Here is a 19,291-nt window from a genome sequence, read left to right as displayed (position 1 = left end):
ATTTGTATTCCTCTTCAGTGTGTGGAACTGGAAGCTTAGTCAGACGGAAAGCAGTGTAACATCTTTTCAAGCTTAAAATTCAGCGGCTGCCAAACTCATGTTCTTCTATTCATTTTCTACCGTACCAAAATTGAATGGGTTAAGGCAATCCATTTCCTCAAATTAAATGAGTTAACTCATAGTTTGCAGTGAAGTGTCAGTAGTTCAGTGCATGAGAGGTGTTTTCATTCTGCCTCTGGACAGTGTAAACAGTGTTGAGTTCACGTCTGGCTACCTAGAAACGAAAGCCCTAATGGGGTTTCATGTCAAAGCCAAATGTCAAGTGATACCTTCTCTCTCTGAAGACTGTATAGAAACTAGAAGAAACTTTAAAGTCAGTCTTTCATATTATTGTGGGATTAGTTTAAATACTGAAGAAGAACATGATTTCAGTGATTCTCTGTGGGACTGTAAAAGTGGATGGATGATGTTGCAAATTATAATCCTATAAGATTATTTTATGGTCAAACGTCTATATTCTAATCGCCCAAGTTAACAAGTTAGTTTTTTTTTAGCAGGATTAATGTTATAAGAATGAATATCCTTCCGAGATTCCTTCCTATTCCAAAATCTACCATGTTACTTAAATACAAACTTTTCAAGAGAAATTAAATTCTTCAATTTCAAGGTATATTTGGAATCACAAGAAACCCAGATTTAAACTTTCGGTTTTGGGTGGGGTTTCACACCAATTTTGAGGAGTGGTTATCTGTCTGTTCAAATGTCTTCTCCAAAAGTGCTTCAATTTCGGTTCACGAACAAAACTATAAATGTATTCACAGGACTTATCTAACTCCAGTTCGGGATGCATGTATATTGGGATTGTGATAAAATCAAAACCTACTGGAAAGAGATTCACAAAATTATTCAAAAGATTATAGGAAAGACATTTGTATTGTCCCCAAAGGTATACGTTCTGAATTGTACAGCGGATCTGTGTCTTGACTGTGATGAAGATGTGTACTGAATTTTTGTATATACCTGGCCAAAATATGTATACTATTATTATGGTCAACCGCTCAAGTGCCTCAATATGTGGTTGAGTCAGAAGACCACACTTTTACCACTGGAAAAATTTACTTATGATTTACATCAAAGATCTGAGGTGTTCTGGCCCATTTAGTCCTCTCTCTGGAACGTTCTTGAGGATACTCGGTGACTATGTCTTTCTAATTTTCTTTTCTAATTTTCTTTTATTTCTGTCTTTGTTCTTAAGCATATGCAGAGCTGGGTAGATTACTTACAAATTGTAATCCGTTACTGATTCCAGATTACATGACAAAAATTGTAGTGAGTAACGTAATCCGTTACATTACACATTTTAGGTAATATAATCAGATTACTTTTGGATTACTTTTGATTTAACTCGTTTATCACATTTATTTAAATAGCATTATCTTGTACCATAATTATGTAAAAAATGCAAAGAGTAAGAAAACTTGTTCCTTTCATTGTAATTTACAACATGAAGTGCATTAAACAGTATATTACATCAAGGTTTCCCAAACTAGGGTTCAGAAGGAACTGCAGGGGTTGTGAGTTTAATGAAAAGCTGACAATTAATTAAATCATAAAATGTTTAAATGAAATAAATAATTTTAAAACTGTCCCTGTCTTTTTTTTTTTCTTTTTTAAACTTTTTTTATTCGAACTCCCTTTCGAGGAAAGTCTCTTCACTCGGCCGCCATATTTGCAATGCCTCCAGGCAGCTCGTACAAGACCTATCTTAATGAATGGGAGAATCCTGAAATCTCAAAAACTGCTCGCTGAACTCACAATTAAATTACATATGTCAAATCAGCAACACAAATCTGAAATTAATTGCCCCATGAATGTTGTTTCTTATGCTCAAATAGCGTTTAAAAAGCGTATTTTTCAGGCTAGACCAGGCAATGCGCATGCGGAGTCATAACATGCTTTGTAACGTGCAGAGTTATATGACTGCGTATATGCATTGGCTGGTCTAGTCAGGATTCTATGTTTCATTTAGAAGGTGGGACTATTCCTCCTTATTGCACGTTGCAGTTTCTCCCATTCATAAGTATAGGAGAGAACATCTTTGCATTTCTATAGTCTTTGTTTTAAATAAAACACTTACTAAAAAAAGGTGAAATATTTTTATTTACCTGCATGCAATGTGATCATTAATCAACATCAAAGAAACCGTGAGCATGCAAATGTGTTACTTAATTATTGAAATATTTATTTTAAAATCTCAGGGGTACTTAAAGCAAATATATTTGGTGCATAAGGTGTAGATGACAAAAAGTTTTGGAATTCGACAAACACTTTCCAGCAAAGATATGACATATTGGAGTTATATGATGATATGGAGTTGATAAAATTATACAAACTTGATTGTCAAGATCAAAAAGTCTTTTTTTTGTAACTGACAAAGAAATAAATTTAATAACCTCTTCCACACAGCAAGTCAATGCTCTAAATGGAGAAATGAATGTAGTAATTACATGTTTTTGGCTGGAAAATTGGAAAAAAGCTGGAATGCACTGGTGATAACACTGTAAGCAGGGTCTTGCATATTGTAAGACTAACGCCACCAAAAGTGATGTGTGGATTTTAAAATTTTTTATTTTAATTTTTTATGACCCCACATTTAATTTAAACCATCATAATACAAAGGACAAAAAAACACTGGCAAGTGTTGCCAACTGCTTTCAGTTGAAAGTAGCTAAAACCGGTCACTTAATGTTGCTAGATGACCTCATAAATGCGAGTTCACTGATCTATATTTATATTTATGTAAAATATTAACTCGCCTTTATGATGCCATGGGAGAGTATCAGAATGTAGATAAGGTTTGTCCAAGAAATTTATTTTGTTGCTAGGCTTTTGAAAAAAGTCTCTAAAGGGGTGAGGAAGTCATTAAATCTAGTGATAAAAAAATAACTAAATTGGCAACATTGGCACATTGACTACAACAGCTCTCAGTGATATGTGTCGGGTCCCCGCTATATTAGCAGCAACACTCACAATTGTTCACAGAACAAGCGGGAACCCAGTGTGCCTGTAGCTTTTTATATTTCTGTTTTATCACGTGATAGAAAATCTAAGGCCTTCTCAAGCCGTACGGCTGACCCATCTAATCTGCGGCCTGTAATGCGTCAATCTAAGATTGCTGTAGAGACAAAATGTAATTCCATCAAGTTAGCATTTTTAAACATTCGCTCACTAAAAAATAAATCATTTCTGATCAATGATTTTATAACCACAAACAACCTGGATTTTATGTTTCTAAATGAAACATGGCTTGAAGACAGCTGCAGTGCAACAGTCCTCAATAAAACAGCCCCTCCTAACTTTAACTTTACAAGTGTCTGCAGGACTGTTAGGAGAGGTGGCGGTGTAGCTGCTCTGTGCTCTCTGCACAGATGTTTATCAATGCAAGCAAGTGTCATTTGGTCAGTATTTGTCCTTTGAATATCTAGGTATTGTGCTGAAAGGTGCTCCACGCATTCTGTTTATCATTATTTACAGGCCTCCAAAATACTCTCCAGCCTTTGTTGAAGAGTTCACAGAACTGTTATCAATGATTTCCTCAGAGTTTGACTGTTTTACTATTGCAGGGGATTTTAATATTCACATAGATAATGCAGAAATCAAAACTGCAAAAGAAATTATTACTGTTTTAAACACTTTTGATCTGATCCAGCATGTGCATGAACCCACACACAATCGTGGACACACTCTAGATTTACTCATCAGTAAAGGTCTAAACATTTCATCCATTGTTGTTAAGGATGTAGCACTATCTGATCACTTCTGTATTTTCTTTGATATATTGATCTCTGTTACCACTGAATCTAGATCTGTCTCTGTCAGAAAGAGATGCATTGATGAGAAAACTAGTGCGCTATTTATGAAGGCTATATCTTTAACACCAAGCATTTCTGCAGACTCTGTTGATCTTCTCCTGGATTCTTTTAACTCAAAAGTTAAGAATGTTATTGATGATATTGCTCCGACAAGGGTCTGCAAGAAGAATGGCAGACAAAAATCACCATGGAGAAAATCAACAGCAGTTCAGAGTATGAAAAGACAATGCAGAAAAGCTGAGCGGATGTGGCGGAAGACAAAACTTGAAATTCACTATAGCATCTATAAAGACAGCCTTCATGCTTTCAATGTGGAACTAGCCACAGCTAGACAGACCTTCTTCTCAAACCTTATAAACAGTAACTTAAACAACTCTCGCACTCTTTTTGCTACTGTGGAGAGACTGACGAACCCCCCAAGTCAGATTCCCAGCGAAATGCTCTCCGACAGTAAATGCAATGAGTTTGCTTCCTTCTTTTCTGAGAAGATCAGTAATATCAGAAAGGAGATTGGCATATCTACTTTTGCAGAGGTCACACAGATTCGACCGCAATTTCAAAAAGAAGTGACTATGTCTGTTTTTGAAGCAATTGATTGCAAAATATTGAAAGAAATAGTACAGCACCTTAAATCATCAACATGCTATCTTGACACACTTCCCACATCTTTTTTCAAAAGTGTGCTTGACTGTTTAGAAGCAGATCTCTTAGAAGTGGTGAACGCTTAACTTCTTTCTGGGACTTTTCCAAACTCCCTGAAAACTGCAGTTGTTAAGCCCCTTCTGAAAAAGCGCAATCTTGATAACACAATGTTGAACAACTATAGACCAATATCAAATCTTCCGTTCATAGGTAAGATTATTGAAAAGGTAGTTTTAATCAGCTGAACAACCACTTAAACTTAAATGGATACCTGGACAATTTTCAATCTGGTTTCCGAGCACATCATAGCACAGAGACAGCACTCATTAAGATAATAAATGATATTCGCTTCAATTCTGATTCAGGCAAAATATCAGTGCTGGTACTACTAGATCTTAGTACTGCGTTTGACACTGTTGATCATAACATACTTCTAGAGAGACTGGAAAACTGGATCGGGCTTTCTGGGATGGTACTCAAATGGTTCAGGTCATACTTAGAAGGAAGAGGTTATTATGTGAGTATAGGAGAGCATAAGTCTAAGTGGACGTCCATGACATGCGGAGTCCCACAAGGCTCAATTCTTGCACCGCTCTTGTTTAGCCTGTATATGCTCCCACTAAGTCAAATAATGAGAAAGAACCAAATTGCTTATCACAGCTATGCTGATGATACCCAGATTTACTTAGCCTTATCTCCAAATGACTATAGCCCCATTGACACCATCTGCCAATGCATTGATGAAATAAACTGTTGGATGTCTCAGAACTTTCTTCAGTTAAATAAGGAGAAAACTGAAGTCCTTGCATTTGGAAACAAAGATGAAGTTATCAAGGTGAATGCATACCTTGACTCTAGGGGTCAATCAACTAAAAACCAAGTCAAAAATCTTGGGGTGTTTCTGGAGACAGACCTTAGTTTTAGTAGTCATGTCAAAGCAGTAACTAAATCAGCATACTATCATCTCAAAAACATTGCAAGAATTAGATGTTTTGTTTCCAGTCAAGACTTGGAGAAACTGGTTCATGCCTTTATCACCAGCAGGGTGGATTATTGTAATGGTCTCCTCACCGGCCTTCCAAAGAAGACCATTAGACAGCTGCAGCTCATCCAGAATGCTGCTGCCAGGATTCTGACTAGAACCAGAAAATCTGAGCATATCACACCAGTCCTCAGGTCCTTACACTGGCTTCCAGTTACATTTAGGATTGATTTTAAAGTACTTTTACTCGTTTATAAATCTCTAAATGGCCTAGGACCTAAATACATTGGAGATATGCACACTGAATATAAACCTAACAGACCACTCAGATCATTAGGGTCGAGTCAGTTCGAAATACCAAGGGTTCACACAAAACAAGGGGAGTCTGCTTTTAGCTATTATGCCGCCCGCAGTTGGAACCAGCTTCCAGAAGAGATCAGATGTGCTAAAACATTAGCCACATTTAAATCCAGACTCAAAACTCATCTGTTTAGCTGTGCATTTGTTGAATTAGCACTGTGCTACGTCCGAACTGATTGCACTATGTATAATCACTTTCTATTCTTAAATGTTTTAAATTCTTTTAAAATCAATTTTTAAATCACTTTGTTTTTATTGTTGTGATTTTTATTATTTTTTATCTCTTATTATTTTTAATGACTATTTCACTTCCTTTTATGTAAAGCACTTTGAATTACCATTGTGTATGAAATGTGCTATATAAATAAACTGCCTTGCCTTGCCTTACAACAGAAGTTATTGATATTTCATTGGTCCTATTGATAATTTTGAGCAATGCAAAGCATTTAAAAAAATATTAAATTATTTCAGTGTCTTAATTAAATGATTTTATTATAGTTACATTAAATGATTGGAGTTGTGCTGCTGTGACTTCACATGAGCAGGCTCACTATAGGCTGATTCAGAGGTTGAGGTCAGCCATTTTGTGTTGACATCATTGTAGTCCTTAGTACACAACACAAGTGTCACCTCAGTCAACACTCAAGAATCAGTCTTAGACTTTACTGAAAGTTGCTTTTAGCTTCTTTATAAAAGTCTCCTAATCTTAGAAAAGTCTTACTTTTTACTAAGAATTTTTTGACACTTAAGTCAAAGCTGAAGAGCATTTCTGAGAAGTTTTATTTACAAAACATCTTAAGTCTAAAAGTAGCTGATAGCTTGTCAATATAGGAGAAAATCTTAAAAATAATGGGCGTGTCAGCCCTAAATTTAGGACTCCTACATTTTTGCTCTGAGAGTATTTCACAAAGCGTTTTAGCGCTAAAACTAGCTCCAAAATCTGTGAAACGTTAGGAGTTGTGAAGAGGACTCCTAAGTCACTAAGACCAAACCACAAACTATCCTAAAGTGGCTGTTGCCAGCAATCTGCCTCGGAATGTAAACATTTTAGATACATTTGATGATAATGAGCTTTTAAAAAGGTATCGCCTTTGGTTTTGGAGGCACTACAATTTTTGTCATGTAATCTGGAATCAGTAACGGATTACAATTTGTAAGTAATCTACCCAGCTCTGCATATGCTTAAGAACAAAGACAGAAATAAAAGAAAATTAGAAAAGAAAATTAGAAAGACATAGTTAGGTAATATAATCAGATTACTTTTGGATTACTTTTGATTTAACTCGTTTATCACATTGATTTAAATAGCATTATCTTGTACCATAATTATGTAAAAAATGCAAAGAGTAAGAAAACTTGTTCCTTTCATTGTAATTTACAACATGAAGTGCATTAAACAGTATATTACATCAAGGTTTCCCAAACTAGGGTTCGTAAAGGAACTGCAGGGGGGTTGTGAGTTTAATGAAAAGCTGACAATTAATTAAATCATAAAAATGTTTAAATGAAATAAATAATTTTAAAACTGTCCCTGTCTTTTTTTTTTTCTTTTTTAAACTTTTTTTATTCGAACTCCCTTTCGAGGAAAGTCTCTTCACTCGGCCGCCATATTTGCAATGCCTCCAGGCAGCTCGTACAAGACCTATCTTAATGAATGGGGAATCCTGAAATCTCAAAAACTGCTCGCTGAACTCACAATTAAATTACATATGTCAAATCAGCAACACAAATCTGAAATTAATTGCCCCATGAATGTTGTTTCTTATGCTCAAATAGCGTTTAAAAAGCGTATTTTTCAGGCTAGACCAGGCAATGCGCATGCGGAGTCATAACATGCTTTGTAACGTGCAGAGTCATATGACTGCGCATATGCATTGGCTGGTCTAGTCAGGATTCTATGTTTCATTTAGAAGGTGGGACTATTCCTCCTTATTGCACGTTGCAGTTTCTCCCATTCATAAGTATAGGAGAGAACGTCTTTGCATTTCTATAGTCTTTGTTTTAAATAAAACACTTACTAAAAAAAGGTGAAATATTTTTATTTACCTGCATGCAATGTGATCATTAATCAACATCAAAGAAACCGTGAGCATGCAAATGTGTTACTTAATTATTGAAATATTTATTTTAAAATCTCAGGGGTACTTAAAGCAAATATATTTGGTGCATAAGGTGTAGATGACAAAAAGTTTTGGAATTCGACAAACACTTTCCAGCAAAGATATGACATATTGGAGTTATATGATGATATGGAGTTGATAAAATTATACAAACTTGATTGTCAAGATCAAAAGTCTTTTTTGTAACTGACAAAGAAATAAATTTAATAACCTCTTCCACACAGCAAGTCAATGCTCTAAATGGAGAAATGAATGTAGTAATTACATGTTTTGGCTGGAAAATTGGAAAAAGCTGGAATGCACTGGTGATAACACTGTAAGCAGGGTCTTGCATATTGTAAGACTAACGCCACCAAAAGTGATGTGTGGATTTTAAAATTTTTTATTTTAATTTTTTATGACCAACTGCCAACTGCTTTCAGTTGAAAGTAGCTAAAACCGGTCACTTAATGTTGCTAGATGACCTCATAAATGCGAGTTCACTGATCTATATTTATATTTATGTAAAATATTAACTCGCCTTTATGATGCCATGGGAGAGTATCAGAATGTAGATAAGGTTTGTCCAAGAAATTTATTTTGTTGCTAGGCTTTTGAAAAAGTCTCTAAAGGGGTGAGGAAGTCATTAAATCTAGTGATAAAAAAATAACTAAATTGGCAACATTGGCACATTGACTACAACAGCTCTCAGTGATATGTGTCGGGTCCCCGCTATATTAGCAGCAACACTCACAATTGTTCACAGAACAAGCGGGAACCCAGTGTGCCTGTAGCTTTTTATATTTCTGTTTTATCACGTGATAGAAAATCTAAGGCCTTCTCAAGCCGTACGGCTGACCCATCTAATCTGCGGCCTGTAATGCGTCAATCTAAGATTGCTGTAGAGACAAAATGTAATTCCATCAAGTTAGCATTTTTAAACATTCGCTCACTAAAAAATAAATCATTTCTGATCAATGATTTTATAACCACAAACAACCTGGATTTTATGTTTCTAAATGAAACATGGCTTGAAGACAGCTGCAGTGCAACAGTCCTCAATAAAACAGCCCCTCCTAACTTTAACTTTACAAGTGTCTGCAGGACTGTTAGGAGAGGTGGCGGTCGGTGTAGCTGCTCTGTGCTCTCTGCACAGATGTTTATCAATGCAAGCAAGTGTCATTTGGTCAGTATTTGTCCTTTGAATATCTAGGTATTGTGCTGAAAGGTGCTCCACGCATTCTGTTTATCATTATTTACAGGCCTCCAAAATACTCTCCAGCCTTTGTTGAAGAGTTCACAGAACTGTTATCAATGATTTCCTCAGAGTTTGACTGTTTTACTATTGTAGGGCATTTTAATATTCACATAGATAATGCAGAAATCAAAACTGCAAAAGAAATTATTACTGTTTTAAACACTTTTGATCTGATCCAGCATGTGCATGAACCCACACACAATCGTGGACACACTCTAGATTTACTCATCAGTAAAGGTCTAAACATTTCATCCATTGTTGTTAAGGATGTAGCACTATCTGATCACTTCTGTATTTTCTTTGATATATTGATCTCTGTTACCACTGAATCTAGATCTGTCTCTGTCAGAAAGAGATGCATTGATGAGAAAACTAGTGCGCTATTTATGAAGGCTATATCTTTAACACCAAGCATTTCTGCAGACTCTGTTGATCTTCTCCTGGATTCTTTTAACTCAAAAGTTAAGAATGTTATTGATGATATTGCTCCGACAAGGGTCTGCAAGAAGAATGGCAGACAAAAATCACCATGGAGAAAATCAACAGCAGTTCAGAGTATGAAAAGACAATGCAGAAAAGCTGAGCGGATGTGGCGGAAGACAAAACTTGAAATTCACTATAGCATCTATAAAGACAGCCTTCATGCTTTCAATGTGGAACTAGCCACAGCTAGACAGACCTTCTTCTCAAACCTTATAAACAGTAACTTAAACAACTCTCGCACTCTTTTTGCTCCCCAAGTCAGATTCCCAGCGAAATGCTCTCCGACAGTAAATGCAATGAGTTTGCTTCCTTCTTTTCTGAGAAGATCAGTAATATCAGAAAGGAGATTGGCATATCTACTTTTGCAGAGGTCACACAGATTCGACCGCAATTTCAAAAAGAAGTGACTATGTCTGTTTTTGAAGCAATTGATTGCAAAATATTGAAAGAAATAGTACAGCACCTTAAATCATCAACCTGCTATCTTGACACACTTCCCACATCTTTTTTCAAAAGTGTGCTTAACTGTTTAGAAGCAGATCTCTTAGAAGTGGTGAACGCTTCACTTCTTTCTGGGACTTTTCCAAACTCCCTGAAAACTGCAGTTGTTAAGCCCCTTCTGAAAAAGCGCAATCTTGATAACACAATGTTGAACAACTATAGACCAATATCAAATCTTCCGTTCATAGGTAAGATTATTGAAAAGGTAGTTTTTAATCAGCTGAACAACCACTTAAACTTAAATGGATACCTGGACAATTTTCAATCTGGTTTCCGAGCACATCATAACACAGAGACAGCACTCATTAAGATAATAAATGATATTCGCTTCAATTCTGATTCAGGCAAAATATCAGTGCTGGTACTACTAGATCTTAGTGCTGCGTTTGACACTGTTGATCATAACATACTTCTAGAGAGACTGGAAAACTGGATCGGGCTTTCTGGGATGGTACTCAAATGGTTCAGGTCATACTTAGAAGGAAGAGGTTATTATGTGAGTATAGGAGAGCATAAGTCTAAGTGGACGTCCATGACATGCGGAGTCCCACAAGGCTCAATTCTTGCACCGCTCTTGTTTAGCCTGTATATGCTCCCACTAAGTCAATTAATGAGAAAGAACCAAATTGCCTATCACAGCTATGCTGATGATACCCAGATTTACCTAGCCTTATCTCCAAATGACTATAGCCCCATTGACACCCTCTGCCAATGCATTGATGAAATAAACTGTTGGATGTCCCAGAACTTTCTTCAGTTAAATAAGGAGAAAACTGAAGTCATTGCATTTGGAAACAAAGATGAAGTTATCAAGGTGAATGCATACCTTGACTCTAGGGTCAATCAACTAAAACCAAGTCAAAAATCTTGGGGTGTTTCTGGAGACAGACCTTAGTTTTAGTAGTCATGTCAAAGCAGTAACTAAATCAGCATACTATCATCTCAAAAACATTGCAAGAATTAGATGTTTTGTTTCCAGTCAAGACTTGGAGAAACTGGTTCATGCCTTTATCACCAGCAGGGTGGATTATTGTAATGGTCTCCTCACCGGCCTTCCAAAGAAGACCATTAGACAGCTGCAGCTCATCCAGAACGCTGCTGCCAGGATTCTGACTAGAACCAGAAAATTTGAGCATATCACACCAGTCCTCAGGTCCTTACACTGGCTTCCAGTTACATTTAGGATTGATTTTAAAGTACTTTTACTCGTTTATAAATCTCTAAATGGCCTAGGACCTAAATACATTGGAGATATGCTCACTGAATATAAACCTAACAGACCACTCAGATCATTAGGATCGAGTCAGTTAGAAATACCAAGGGTTCACACAAAACAAGGGGAGTCTGCTTTTAGCTATTATGCCGCCCGCAGTTGGAACCAGCTTCCAGAAGAGATCAGATGTGCTAAAACATTAGCCACATTTAAATCCAGACTCAAAACTCATCTGTTTAGCTGTGCATTTGTTGAATTAGCACTGTGCTACGTCCGAACTGATTGCACTATGTATAATCACTTTCTATTCTTAAATGTTTTAAATTCTTTTAAAATCAATTTTAAATCACTTTGTTTTTATTGTTGTGATTTTTATTATTTTTTATCTCTTATTATTTTTAATGACTATTTCACTTCCTTTTATGTAAAGCACTTTGAATTACCATTGTGTATGAAATGTGCTATATAAATAAACTTGCCTTGCCTTGCTTTGCCTTACAACAGAAGTTATTAATATTTCATTGGTCCTATTGATAATTTTGAGCAATGCAAAGCATTTAAAAAAATATTAAATTATTTCAGTGTCTTAATTAAATGATTTTATTATAGTTACATTAAATGATTGGAGTTGTGCTGCTGTGACTTCACATGAGCAGGCTCACTATAGGCTGATTCAGAGGTTGAGGTCAGCCATTTTGTGTTGACATCATTGTAGTCCTTAGTACACAACACAAGTGTCACCTCAGTCAACACTCAAGAATCAGTCTTAGACTTTACTGAAATTTGCTTTTAGCTTCTTTATAAAAGTCTCCTAATCTTAGAAAAGTCTTACTTTTTACTAAGAATTTTTTGACACTTAAGTCAAAGCTGAAGAGCATTTCTGAGAAGTTTTATTTACAAAACATCTTAAGTCTAAAAGTAGCTGATAGCTCGTCAATATAGGAGAAAATCTTAAAAATAATGGGCGTGTCAGCCCTAAATTTAGGACTCCTACATTTTTGCTCTGAGAGTATTTCACAAAGCGTTTTAGCGCTAAAACTAGCTCCAAAATCTGTGAAACGTTAGGAGTTGTGAAGAGGACTCCTAAGTCACTAAGACCAAACCACAAACTATCCTAAAGTGGCTGTTGCCAGCAATCTGCCTCGGAATGTAAACATTTTAGATACATTTGATGATAATGAGCTTTTAAAAAGGTATCGCCTTTGGTTTTGGAGGTTATCCCAACTCCAAATTTTCCTTTGATTATATGCTTGTTGTAAGAAATTATAGTCTGCCTCGACCAAGCTTCCACTCCACAATATGGTTGATCATGCTCATTTCCCAAAATGGCTTAATTATTATAGAAAAGAAGAAAGTCAACAGTTATGTTGTTTGTAGACCATTTGGGATGATCACATCCTGAGCAAATGGTCACCAATTGTAGAATGGGTGCGGGTGTGGGACACCGAGAACTACCTCAGACAAAGGGGTGTCAGAACTTAATTAACATACAGACCACAGCTGTAATAACAGGAGCAACTGTAACTGTATAAAAGGTTTGTGCTTAGGATGTTCTGGGTTCATTCCGACTCCGCTGAACCCAAGGCACTACATGTGCTTTGTCACTGCTATGCTGCAATAAACATCTTCATCGAGATCTTCAACGTCCTCATCACTTTTTCTTACATTGGCGAGCCACCCAGCGAGGGATTTCCGAAAAAAGCAGGGAAAGGTGAGAAAAGCGGTTTCTTTATTATATGCTGTTTTTGTCAGGGAACCCCCTCGTTTTAAAAAAATCTAGAAAAGAAATTGTAAGGACAGAAGAGAATTTGGTTTAGTCAGTATTAGCAGGAGGAGTTCTTAAACCTATTCTGTACAAATTCTGTTTAAGATTCAAAATGAACTGAATCAGCCCGACGCACTGTGGTGACAGAGTTTTATTGGAATTGTTGTTTCTAAAGGAACTGAAGCAAAGTGCTTAAGTCAAAGTTTCTAAAGTAACTGAAATTTGATGTTGGTCTCTTATAATTCTGTTAAGATTCTAAAGTAATTGAATCAACCCGATGCAGTGTGGTGGCAGAGTTGTATTAGATCTGTTGTGTCTAAAAATTTAAAAACTGTATACAAGCCCAACTCGATGCTTCCCCGAACACTTCTATATGAAGGTACACCACACACTTGCGAAGAAGTGAAAATTTTGGTTTAGAAGCCCGACGTAGTGTGGGTGTTTTATTCATTTGTGTCCAAACCACAGGAGCTGTGAATAATTTGATTAACAGGTATCTTAAAGTAACTAGATAATGTTCAATCAGTGAAGAAGGAAAATAAGCCTACTGAATTGCTGAAGACAATTTAATAAGATTGTGAAAATGGAAGAGCTGATAGTTAAATACATCGCTAAGCACAGCTCTGTAGGAATGTTTGATGGGATAGAGAAGGCAGACGACCCCTACGAGTGGGCTATGTCTCAATTCAAAAATTGTCTTAGAATGCCTAAAAACAAAGAGGGAAAGTTGCTAATGCACTTCAAGCTATTTTTGCCTCATACAAGGTAACTAAGAAAAGATTAGAGGAAATGAAAACTGAAAACAAGTTACTAAATTCTCAAGTCAACGACAATGTCTTCTCATTGAGAAATTTCGAGGCTGAAGAGATCATTTTGAAGGAACAGATAGTGAAATTGAGAAAGGAAATTTCAAAGTCCGAAACAGAGAGGGAAACATTTAGATGTTTGTATGAAGGGACAGCTAGACAGTTGGAACATGCCCAATCCAATTCTGAATATGATGAGAATAACTGCAAGGAAGCCTTTAGTCAACGACATAATTCTTCAGATGATTCTGTAAGGTTCCCAGTAGCACCAGTGCGAACAGAATAGAAGACAGAATAGAAATGGAAATGAGAGGATTCTTGATCAAAGAACTGAAAATGGCCAAGCTGTTAGACAGCTGTCTTTTATGGACTTTCAAAGTCTTGTTACAGCAGTGGGTACTTTTGACCCTGATAACATGGATCCTGTAGAGTTCTTGTCAAAACTGGAGAAGGTAGTGGAGTCTGCATTCCTCGCTCATTAACTAGTGTTCTCTCACAGGAAGTTCGTGAAAAAAGAGCAGACAGAGGGGCAAGGAGAGAAGCTCTGCTTAGACTTGCTGGGACTGATTTGGTTAACTTGAGAAAGATAACTGAGGTGACAATGGAAATTGGAGAGCATCCTCTAGCATTTGCGTCCAGGTTGTGGGAAATGTTTAGCTGTTACAGTGGTTTGCCCAATGCAACTAAACAAAATCTCATGTTTAAGTCTGCATTAATTGCACAGAGCAGTTCACACATGCGAGAAGCCATTGCTCTGCATGTAGATGTAAATACACCATACGAGCAAATAATTTCCAAAATGACACAGCATTTCAATGCAAGAAGTCAAATGAAAGCTGCAGAATCTAGACATCCAGTCGCTGCCTTTGACAAGAGAAAATGTTCTAGATTATCTAATGGTTTCCATCAGAGAACATGGAGATTTGAAAGAGTAAATTCAGAAGGTGATACTCTCTGTTATGCATGTGGAAAAGCTGGTCACATTGCCAGGCATTGTCAAGACAATGTGAGACCTCATCAAAGCTTTGTCTGTCATGCATGTGGAAAGGATAATCACATAGCAAGGCATTGTTTGGAGAAAGGTAGGAAAGATCAGGAAGTTGTTTGTTTTGCTTGTGGAAGGATGGGACACAAGGCAAGACAGTGTCACTTTTCACACAAAAGAAAGATGGGATATCGTGATTTGCTAAAGAAGATAGGCAGTTTAGAAACCCAGTTGGCACTGTTGAAAGGAAATAAGGAAGAAGCCGTTCACACCTTGCAAGACACAGCACTGCAGGAACAACATGACTGTAGTTCAGTCACAAGCAGATGCTGATGTGAATTGGAGGAATTGTTTTATGATAGTATTATATTTTAGAAAAATATGTTTACTATCAAAAAGGGGGGTGATTCTTTATAATTTATAAGAAATGTGTTAATGGCATTGATATTGGTGATTCTTTATAATTTATGATAAATGTGTTAATGGCATTGATGTTTAAATGTAATTTATGATGAATGAGTTAATTGCATTCTGTGATTTACATTTCTGTAACAATGATGTTTTAAATGTGAAAAGATTCTTGTGGGGGAAAGGGGGCAACCTCTTCTTTTTAATCTTGTTTCAGGTATATGCTTGTTTGAAATGTGTAACGTGGAGAAAGATGATCCGGTCATCTGAAGGACAAGAAGGCCAACAGAACTAGTGGAGCCAGGGGACTTCCACAAGAAAAAAAGACTTCTTAAAGAACAGAATGATCATCAGAACCAGAAATTCAGAGGTTTCCAGACCTACAAGATTCAGAACTCCAAGTCTAAAAGATTTAGAAACCCTGAGACCCACCATGGGATGGATGGACCTGATGGAATGGCAAAGACTGGAAAAATGGCATTGACTGCTTCTTCTAGAAGGACTTTTTCAAAGTGAAAAGAATAAACAATGGAAAAGAAAAACAAGGAGAGATCTAACCATTTCAGAGACTATTGACAGCAGTCGTTCCACCAAGATGGAAAACAAGTGGGCAAAGGACATATTACCCACACAAAGAAATGCACAAAGACACAGACTCACTGCACATGACACTAGAAAGACACAAATATATGCATACTCAAATGCAGAAAATATATTATTGTCTAGTGAATGTACACATGTGGACAAAGGATGTTCACATTCATAAAAGGGACAGAACACACGTGAAGAAAACAGTACATGCAAATACACACACACACACCCACCCACACACACACACATACAATGTTGCCTGTTGATTGATGTTTTTGCTCCTTTGGCTTTTGGGCTGTCTGTACTGTCATAATGTTTAGTACATTTAGAAAATCCCTTTTGCTGTTATGGTTCTTACGTGCTCCTCACCTAAACCCAAAAGAAATGTTTGTATGTCATTTTGCCAAATTTGAGAAAAGTCTCTATGATAAATTTTGCTTAATTGGATGGAGCGATAACCAGTGTGCATGAGGTGATGACCCAATGACGGGTAAGATTTTCCTTTGGCCAGAGGGGGACAACCTAAGACAGGGCTTCACCGCCACTGGGCACCTACCCAGGAAGGGAGGTGTAATCTGTGTAAGGTAGTGGATGTGATGCTTCTTTTGGGCCAAGAGCATCAAAGAGGGGACTGTAAGAAATTATAGTCTGCCTCGACCAAGCTTCCACTCCACAATATGTTTGATCATGCTCATTTCCCAAAATGGCTTAATTATTATAGAAAAGAAGAAAGTCAACAGTTATGTTGTTTGTAGACCATTTGGGATGATCACATCCTGAGCAAATGGTCACCAATTGTAGAATGGGTGCGGGTGTGGGACACCGAGAACTACCTCAGACAAAGGGGTGTCAGAACTTAATTAACATACAGACCACAGCTGTAATAACAGGAGCAACTGTAACTGTATAAAAGGTTTGTGCTTAGGATGTTCTGGGTTCATTCCGACTCCGCTGAACCCAAGGCACTACATGTGCTTTGTCACTGCTATGCTGCAATAAACATCTTCATCGAGATCTTCAACATCCTCATCACTTTTTCTTACATTGTTTTCATTAACCAATTGGGCAAGATGTAACAGCTGTTCTTGCGTCCAGTTTTTCTTTTTTGTTTGCATGTCTTACTATCAGCCATGATTATTCTACTCTGTTAATTAAAAGGCTGTTTAGGCATATTCACAAATTTTTTTATGAGAAGCATACAGGCTGAGAATTAGCTGAACATATACATACAGTATATATTATATTGTTTAATTAGTGACACTTAGCCTGCATTTTAAAATCTTTATTAGAATGTGGCAATTAACATTTTTATTTTTAAACCTTTATTAGAATATGGCAGCATAACATTGCGCTCTGCAATATTTCTATGAATAAATCTCTGACAGAGACTCCTCCCCTATCACTGTGTGCATAGTTAGTAAGCATGCTGACATCATCCATAGCAACTAGGTAAATCCCGCCCTTACTCTTAGCTTAAGACTTCTCTCTATTCCTTAGTAAAAGTTTGTCTCAGCAGCTTTGTGAATAGGTTTTAAGGGAAAACTCTTAGCTAAAAACTTTTACTGCTATTTTGGAGATTTCTTAGTGGTAAGATTAAATGTTTTTAATATCTTATTTAATAGCATGTGTCCCAACATTGTAGGCTATGTGGCCTTGGAGCCCAAGGGGGATACTTGGGAGGCATCCAGGGCGGATCAGGAGACTCTTGGCGGCCATGGCGGATCTGGGGACTTGGGTTAGGGTTAGGGTTAGGTTTAGTAACATGCTCTTTATTAAATTAAAAAGTTTAATTTATAAAATAAACTTTTATTTTTGTGAAAAAGGTCTTTTTAGGTAGAAATGGCTGGTCAAACTAAAACGGGCCACGATTTTCAGCTAAAATGGGCTACACACACACACACACACACACTTTTACACAGAAATTGAGGGTGAAAATAGGTTTATAGGCCTACTGTACATATGTGTCCATACAAAATCTTAACAGTCTTTAAAAAAATACAAGCATACAGACAGAAGACACAAAAGACAGCAATGCACAGAAACCCACACCTTGATCAGTTCATTTTTAATTGCATTGTTTAATTAAATGTTCATTCAGATTTCTATTTAATGAAATACATTTATGGTGTTGCTATGGCACACTAAAGACAATAATGTCAATTTACTGTTAAAAATAAAATGATTTAAGCTGAAATTACCTGTGTTGTTCTCTTTTTATATTGGCCATTTGAAGTAAAGTCAAGTCACCTTTATTTATATAGCGCTTTTACAATACAGATTGTAACTGAACAGCTGGCCCATTTTACCTGAATGTTGTGTCGTGGCTCAAGAAGGTACCTGCTGATACTCTAACTCTCATAATTTTAAAACTTTTATACTTTTTCACATTTAAAAAATATAAATATATTTAAGAGACCCATGCTAATTTATAACAATATCATTAGATCTCATAGCTTATTTGATGGTATTATAAGCCATTTACCAAAACGTGTCCCCTACTATTGTTATTGTTTTAACCTCTAATGTAGCTTATGGACACCAATGAAAAATTTGATCATCATCTTTTTGCCTGAAGAGGAGAACAGCAACAACTTTGATAAAGTACAAATGAGAAAAGCTTTTACACTTTGAAAATAAGTTACCTTGCATTAAACAAGCCCATATCTTTACGCAATTCCAGCTTTGAAACACCTTCTAACAAGCTTTGAATTTGTTTTCGATCATTTTAGATTTATTTTGAGGACCTTTACGTCAAGTTTATTCCCCCCACCCCCCAATCTGATCACATGTGTTTTGACATATATTAATTTAATAATATAATAAAATGGTTAATATAATGCCTTACCCTAAAAATTGTGGAAATCCAAAGTCCATTTAACTGCCTCAAGTTCAAAGACGAGTGTGGCGAGAGCCAAAAAGAGGATGTGTATCTGCTTCGTGTAATCTTCGAATTTCGAAAAGCATAAACGCACGCAGACACCGATAAGACGTACGTAACTCGATTGTAAAAAAAGAAATAAGCTAGAAAATAATTCTTACGCAAGTTCAGTAGGCTAGAATATAGGCTAAACGCACAGCAGGAGTGTTAACATGAGCAAGGTGTACGGCGGTCAGCAGCTGTTGAGTTCAACTGTAGGAGGAAATAATCAATTGCGTTGTTATCTAATATTTGACATTGGCAGTATGAATTTTGCATCATAGAGTGCTTTACAAGTTGATTAATTTGTAGTGCTGCCAGAGTGTTGATTGCAGTAGTTTATTTTAGAAAATGTCACCAACTGTGTTAGTTGCTTATAACCATTATTTTGCATTGCACTTGAAAAAAA

General features: G+C 36.5%; 1 protein-coding gene across 3 annotated transcripts in view; it reads right to left on the bottom strand.

Annotated features, from left to right (window-relative positions):
* Positions 1 to 19,079, bottom strand: part of b4galnt1a (beta-1,4-N-acetyl-galactosaminyl transferase 1a) — a 77,891-nt gene extending 58,812 nt beyond the window's left edge. For all 3 annotated transcript variants that reach the window (XM_058763085.1, XM_058763086.1, XM_058763087.1), the window contains exon 1: positions 18,811 to 19,079. Coding sequence is in view for 1 of the 3 variants with exons in the window: in XM_058763087.1 (XP_058619070.1) it covers positions 18,811 to 18,839 (29 nt within the window). In the remaining 2 variants the exon portion in view is untranslated. The remainder of the gene's footprint in view (positions 1 to 18,810) is intronic.
* Between the last annotated feature and the right edge of the window lie 212 nt (positions 19,080 to 19,291).

Source organism: Onychostoma macrolepis, chromosome 23 (genome assembly GCF_012432095.1).
Source record: "Onychostoma macrolepis isolate SWU-2019 chromosome 23, ASM1243209v1, whole genome shotgun sequence".
Taxonomy (NCBI): Eukaryota; Metazoa; Chordata; class Actinopteri; order Cypriniformes; family Cyprinidae; genus Onychostoma; species Onychostoma macrolepis.
This window is presented reverse-complemented; position numbering and strand designations above follow the sequence as displayed.